Source organism: Mesoplodon densirostris, chromosome 9, assembly GCF_025265405.1.
Source record: "Mesoplodon densirostris isolate mMesDen1 chromosome 9, mMesDen1 primary haplotype, whole genome shotgun sequence".
Classification (NCBI taxonomy): domain Eukaryota; kingdom Metazoa; phylum Chordata; class Mammalia; order Artiodactyla; family Ziphiidae; genus Mesoplodon; species Mesoplodon densirostris.
In genome coordinates, this window is record NC_082669.1 from 92,030,947 (window position 1) to 92,038,355 (window position 7,409).

Genomic DNA, 7,409 nt, shown 5'->3' on the forward strand with positions numbered 1-7,409 from the left:
AAGTGATTAAAGGGAAACAGGGCCTTAAGGATAGGAATCTGAAATTGCTTTTCTGACTTGATAAAAGGAATTAATGACCCTGTCTCCAGTGGTAAAGGGGACACTAGTCATCCATGGCATGCCGTGGCAAAATACTTAAATCATCACCTACAGACAAGTATAATCAAGGACTATAGAAGACAAAGGTTTGGGTAATCAACTAGTTGCTGCCATAGAACATTTTTGTAAAAATGAGTTGTATAATGGGCTAGTTCCTTCTAAGTACACTGGCAAACTAGGTAAAAGAAAATGCTAAGCTCAGAGTTTTGAATTCACAGCTTAAGGTCTATGTCAGGGACTAGGAAACGTCCATAATGCCTTAATAGAAAGCCTCATGCCATGTGGACACAGGGCTGAGATTTCTGAAAAGTATATCCTGCAGGTGACTGAATTACAATGCAAATTCAATTTACCCCCTTGTGAGCCATTTTATGTTAAAGTTAGGACCACGATTGGCAAGGAGTGGGGCCCTGAAAATTGGAATGGGGACATATGGGCAGATTCTGATGAAGCTAAGTACCTTGAACCTCTAAATTCCTCCAAGCCTCCTGGGCAAGCAGAAGCAGTCCTTCATACCCTGTCTGAGGAAATTAGGCTCCATTTGCCTGAAGAATGTGCACTGACTTTCCCTGAGATAGTTGCCTTACATGGGACGCCGATGTTCCTGAGGACCTAATCCCCAAACTGCTCACTATCTAGACACATAACCAGACTCAAATCCTATAAAGTCCTCAGGGTCAGGCACAAAATGTGGCCTGTGATGATATGCAGTACATACCAAAAGAACTGCACAATTTGGCCAATTTACGTTAACAGAAAGCTGGGAAGTACAGATCCCACAATCCCCTTCTCTGATGGTTCTGAGTCAGAGCTGGGCAAAAAGGAAATATGTGCCACATTTGGAAGACAGAAGTGAAGCAGACATTATGCTTGAAAGTCAGGGTGGTCGAAGGTAATGAGAGACAGATGCAGAGGTGCTGGCAGCTTTAGTTTGTCCTCACTCTTCTTTTTCCCTACTCCATGTCCTCTTCCCCACTCTGCATCCAGCTCTTCTTCTCATCTGCCAACAGCAACCCCAGGCCCACCAGAAACTCCACTAAGAACTTAGAGATGTGATAGCTATGTCCTCTGACTTCTATACCAGTCCACCTTTGCAGTGTCACGCCAGAAGCTGGATATAAGCAGTCTTTATGACCGCACGGTAGATCTGTGAGTGAACAGCTTTAAACTATATACTTTCATTCTTTCATTTTCATATGTCCCTTAATGAACATTTATAAATTTTATGAAGAGAAAATTTTTAAGTAATTTTAAACATTTCAAGCAACTTTCCCTAATTTGGAGCACTCTAAGTTCCCCCAAGGAAAACAGATAAAAGGAGCTTTTTTCAGCCTAAAAGAATTAAAAAAAAAAAAAAAGACTTACATCATTAGATTGAAACAATCGAGTCATTGCAAAGAAGGCTTCTGTGGCTTCTGTAGTTCCAAAGTGTTCACCCTAAGTAATTTAAATTAAGTTTAAATTAAAACAATTTCTTAAACTCAACAAAAATTAAGGATTTTCCATTTATTTCTGCAAAGATCTTTGAGAACTCAGGAAAAACTCTCTGTATAAACATTGTGCCTCTTTGCTATTTTTCTGGCTTTTAATTTATAAACCTACATAGCCATTTATCCATTTCTTATTTAAAACAATCCATTATCATACACCATGCTTTTATGAAAGTTCTAGAACAGTGGTATCTAACTTTTTAGCAGGAACTATTTTAAATTCCCTGAAAAATTGTGATTTACAAAGAGATAGAAAATGATAGTAAGTTGACTTCCTTATCAGAACAGGATGTTATTGTTACACTGCCTAAGAGCAGAGATCATACCTTCTACATTTCTATAATCCAATGCCTGACATATCATAGGAGCATAATAAATATTAAACTGTAAAGAACTATCTATTAGGAATACCAGAAAACATGGTAAAAAGGGACCAACCAAAAGGGCAGGAATCAGATGAATTATATAAAAGTAAGGTTTATAGGGCTGCTAATACATCGCAAGACACTGGCTCAAGCCCCTAAAAACATGCTTTGGATCAGAACTTCAATGTGCTTAATAAATCATCAGAGGATCTTCCCAAAATGCAGATTCTGATTCGGTGGCTCTGGTGTGAACCCTAAAATTTTCCATTTCTAATTAGCTCCCAGTGATGTGAATGCTGCTGATCTGGGAACCACGTATTTTTGAGTAGCGAGGTGTTAGATAACGTATTGGGTTGGCCAAAAAGTTCGTTCGGGTTTTCCTGTAAGATGTAACAGAAAAACCCAAACAAACTTTTTGGCCAACCCAATATTTTATTAATAGTCAAAACACTGCAGATCACAGACCACCTGAAACATTACCATTTCAATATTTAACTTCTTCATTAAAAACAATCCTATAGGGGCTTCCCTGGTGGCACAGTGGTTGAGAGTCCGCCTGACGATGCAGGGGACACAGGTTCATGCCCCAGTCCGGGAAGATCCCACATGCCGCGGAGCGGCTGGGCCCGTGAGCCATGGCCACTGAGTCTGCGCGTCTGGAGCCTGTGCTCCGCAACGGGAGAGGCCACAACAGTAAGAGGCCCGTGTACCGCAAAAAAAAAAAAAAAAAAAAAAAAATTCTATATGATATGTTAGGCTCAATCACTTTTCAGGGCTTCAGCTCTCATAAAAAATATAACTAGTCAATCGTCATAGGTATAAGAATAAACAAATTTTGAAGAAAAACCCTGAAAGTTTAGGATGAAAGAGAAAGTATAAGAGTTTACAATTACTTAAGTCAGAGTACCCAGCTTGCTCATCAGCAAGAGATTTCCCTTACTTTCTTTCATATTTAGAGAACATACAGACACCCATCTACTTGTCAGTCATACTAGTACAGTAAATCCTAAGTCCCTACTTTTTGACTTGAAACTCAGAGAATATACGGATATGTCGACTCTAGTAGAAACTTATAAGTATTTTTCCATAAAGCACTACCAAGAACTAGGCAAAAGATAAAGTTCCCAAATCTGTTCACCTAGTTGACTGTTGATCAGACTGTGTGGGTAACTTCCTTATCAAGATAATTATATGTTTCAACATGAGTTGCCCATCAAAGCAGTATTGGTCAATGTAAAAATATATGCTACTCTGAACCAACTTCAACTACTCAAAATTCTGCTTATAGACTGGAGTTCCCCAACTTGGACACAATGTATGCTATGAAAAGTTAAATCAAACTGACTTTGCATTAAGTGTTTCTAATATAATACCACACGAGGATATATGTTTGTGAATAGATATATTTTACTTAAAAGCATGTTCTTGTTGCTCTGCCTCCATTTGCAAGCTACAAAACTTCATGTCTCTGGATGAGGTCTTCAGTCATGAAGCACAGTAAAGTAAAAATATTCTCATGGAATTCAAATTGGAAACCACAGTCTTCTTAGCACCATATGTAAACCACCTGAGGTAGGGGTGTGTGTGTTTGTGTGTGTGTGTGTGCATGTGTGTGAATCTAAGAAACAGACTCACATTTTCTAAGGCCCTAGACTAAAAATCATGAGATTTTTTAGTCTGAAGCAAAAAAACCAAAAAACCAAAAAAACACACAAGAAACAAACAAACAAATAAATAAATAAAACCACACACAAGAAAAAAAATTAAATAAATAACGATAAAGAGCAAGTGGGGGACTTCCCTGGTGGTGCAGTGGTTAAGAATCCGCCTGCCAAAACAGGGGACATGGGTTCGATCCCTGGTCTGGGAAGATCCCACATGCTGTGGAGCAACTAAGCGCCACAACTACTGAGCCTGCACTCTAGAGCCCACGCGCCACAACTACTGAGTCGGTGCGCCACAACTACTGAAGCCTGCGCGCCTGGAGCCTGTGTTCCTCAACAAGAGAAGCCACGACAATGAGAAGCCCGCACACCACAACGAAGAGTAGCTCTCGCTCGCTGCAACTAGAGAAAGCCTGTGCACAGCAACGAAGACCCAATGCAGACAAGAATAAATTAATTAATTTAAAAAGAAAAAAAAGCACAAGTGGGATCTGTTTCACGAGTGCAAATATTTTTGTTGGTTTTGTCTGCTACGTCCCCAGTGCCTAAAACAGTGCATAGAACACAGCAGGTATGTAATAAATATATATGCTGAATGACCGAATGAAAACTACTCCTGAATGTTTACTATGTGTCCAGGACTATTCTCAGTGCTTCACATTTATTGTATCATTTAATCATTATAACTTTATAAAACAGGTATTATCATAATCCCCATTTACAGAAAAAGACATTAAGGCACAAAACAGTTAAGCGCAGAATCATACTGCTAGTGGTGGAGTAGGGAAAATAAATACAGGCATACCTTGCAGATACTGTGGGTTCAGTTCCAGACCACAGCAATAAAGTGAATACTGCAATAAAGCACGTCACAGGAATTTTTTGGTTTCCCAGTGCGTATAAAAGTTATGTTTACTCTATACTGTAGTCTATTCTGTGCAATAGCATTACGTCGGAAAAAAAAACAATGTACATACCTTAATTTAAAAATACTGCTAAAAAAATGCTAACCATCATCTAACAATGCAGGGTTGCCACAAACCTTCAATTTGTAAAAAAAAAAATGTAATAAAATATAATAAAATGAGGTATGCCTGTATAAAATTTGAATATTAAAATCAAAGCTTTAAAATATTAATATAATATACTCCCCCCAAAAGGATAAAATATCTACCTGGAATTTGTATAAGATTTTGCAATATATTTTTATTTTCTGAACATATCTAAACAACATGTTTTAATATTAACTAATACTTGTTAAATTCAAATCAACGTTGAGATCCTACTATGTGCTTAGCTGATTTGGTACCTCATGAATAAAAAAGAAATGTCTGTCATACTCCTCGTCCTCAAGAAATTTTACATATTATTATGTTAATCGAACACTGTAAATTTTAAAATTAAGTGAATTTTTTTTTTTTTTTTTTTTTTTTGCGGTACACGGGCCTCTCACTGTTGTGGCCTCTGCCGTGGCGGAGCACAGGCTCCGGATGTACAGGCTCCGGACGGGAAGGCTCAGCGGCCATGGCTCACGGGCCCAGCCGCTCCGCGGCATGTGGGATCTTCCCGGACCGGGGCACGAACCCCTGTCCCCTGCATCGGCAGGCGGACTCTCAACCACTGCTCCACCAGGGAAGCCCTTAAGTGAATTTTTAAAAAATAAATAATTACACTTGCCAGAAAGTACTTCACTGCATGTCATGCATTTCTATTCCATGACACAAATCTGAGGAAAATCAAAATAATTTACCTGGTTCAATAAGTAAAGAATCTTTGTAAGAATATGCAAACATCTTCTTGGATTAATGGGCGTTTCATTGAATATACGAGCCTGTGGAAACAAAAGCACTGCTATATATATTTTCTATCTTTGCTATCACAGATTACAGAAAATCAACTTAAATAAAGACTATTATACATTTTAATCACAGTATCCAAATAATGTTGCTTACAGTTTTCAATTTATTATGTTATATAATAAATTATTAGATGTGGCCTAGGTTTTCCATTCTATACTCACTCCCTTAGGTCTGCTACTTCAACTTGTGGGCTTTATCTATTAAGTAAGAATCACAATATTTATCTACATCATTTGAATACAATAGGCTTAATATCTATAACTTCCTTCAATAACCTTGCACTAAACACCTCCTTTGGTGTTTTATTTAAAATTCTCAACGTGTGACAGAGTCTACATATTTTTGCATTTCTATAAGCTCTAGACCCTCCTATGACAAGTAACCCCTCTTCTTTTTCCCTCAAGTACATATTCTTTGGACTCAGTTACATTCCTTAATTCTTATTTTGGATCAGAGCATTCCGGGACTCTTCGTCCCCCATTCTAAAATGGAATAGAAAAGAAAAAAACACACTATACTTCCAAGCCATACCTCCTGTAAGACAGCACTCTTCTCCAGATGCCGAAAAGGATTGGAGCCACTACCTATGTTATAGGGGAAAAAAAATGTCTTTAATAGCTGTCCTACACAAACTTACTTTCTACAGAAGGGTACTGAATGCTTGGGAAATCTCACCCAAGTGAGGTGACCACTTGGATTTCACAGTGATAATCATTACTAATATGCATACAAACTGATTAAAATCCTTCTGATTGTGACACTAGCTCTGTCTGCTATCCTGTAAGATCCTGTACTTCTCTTTTGCAGAAACCCTGCCTGAAATGAGTGTATTCTTGCCCTGCCTTCTTTTTATATGAATGTTAGAAATATCTGTCATGTCCATACAACTAAAATTAATGAGACTGTGGTAGGGTCCTTTGGATTTCCCTAAAGGAAAGCACTATTTTATGCGTTTCTAACATTTACTGTGAGGAGTTTATCAGAGAATTAGATACACGTCAAGCTGGAAGGGGCCACAGAGGTTTACTAACCCAACCCTGGACCACACTTAGAGCAGCTATCAAGCACTGAGGGTTTTTTTTTTTGGGGGGGGGTGTTGTTTGCTTGTTTTTGTTTTTTGAGGTGACTTGGCATCTTCCTCATTTACTCTGGACCAAAGACGGGTATCAAGATGCAACTCACTTTTGGATGCTTGAGTATTAAACAAGCTAGGTACCACGGAGCAGGCTTGCCCGCACGGAAGCGGACAAAGCAGAGGTCCCCAGGGAGACTGCAAGGTACAGACACCACAAAGTTCACAAACACACTCAGTCCCGTCAATCCCAGACCCACCGTGGGCCTTGCACTACCAGCACCCCACCCCACCCCGCCTCTCGCAAGCGCACACTCACTACCTCCGCCACCTGCCATGGGCCGGACTCCGGTGGGCAGCCCACCCCTGGCGAACTGGAGCAGGTGGCTCCGAGGAGCTGCGCCGGAGGAGGGGGCTGGGGGCGGGGCCGCCGAGCAGCCCGAGGCTGCGCGCTTGCGCCCGGGCGCTCGCGCGCGCCTTGAGGGGAGGTTCCGGCGCCCGGGGGAGGGGCTAGGGGCAGGCCCCCGGCTAGAGCGGAGTGGGTCGGAGGAGGGGCTGGGCTCCAACTCCGGCCCTCCGACACACCGGCACCCACGCCCCCAGGTCCGCAGTCCGCGAGAGCAGGTAGCGGCGGGCAGGGGAAGGGGACCCCGCGGCTGAGGGTGGGCGTCAGACGCCCCGCGCGTACCAGACTCCTCGTCCTTCTTGTCGAATTTTTTAATCATCTTGGACGACTTCCCAGCGCCCAGACCCACCGCGACCGTCCCAGGCGCCGCAGCCAGCAAGCGGAAGAAGCTGCAGGAAGGTCGGCCCCGTGCTCTGGCTCCGGTTGGGCCGCGGTCCCGTCACTCGGAGAGAAG

At 41.4% G+C, this 7,409-nt stretch overlaps 1 protein-coding gene across 2 annotated transcripts in view; it reads right to left on the reverse strand.

The window, feature by feature from the left end:
* COPG2 (COPI coat complex subunit gamma 2) overlaps positions 1-7,373 on the reverse strand; it is a 139,060-nt gene extending 131,687 nt beyond the window's left edge. The window contains exons 1-4 of one of the 2 annotated variants that reach the window (XM_060107457.1): positions 7,238-7,373; positions 6,009-6,061; positions 5,369-5,449; positions 1,465-1,536 (exon numbers count right to left, since the gene is read on the reverse strand). In XM_060107457.1, the coding sequence (XP_059963440.1) occupies positions 1,465-1,536; positions 5,369-5,449; positions 6,009-6,061; positions 7,238-7,274 (243 nt within the window). In that variant the 5' untranslated portion in view covers positions 7,275-7,373. Of the gene's footprint in view, positions 1-1,464; positions 1,537-5,368; positions 5,450-6,008; positions 6,062-6,871; positions 6,973-7,237 lie in introns of those variants that run through there. The other variant, XM_060107458.1, reaches the window with a different exon arrangement.
* Positions 7,374-7,409: the final 36 nt, after the last annotated feature.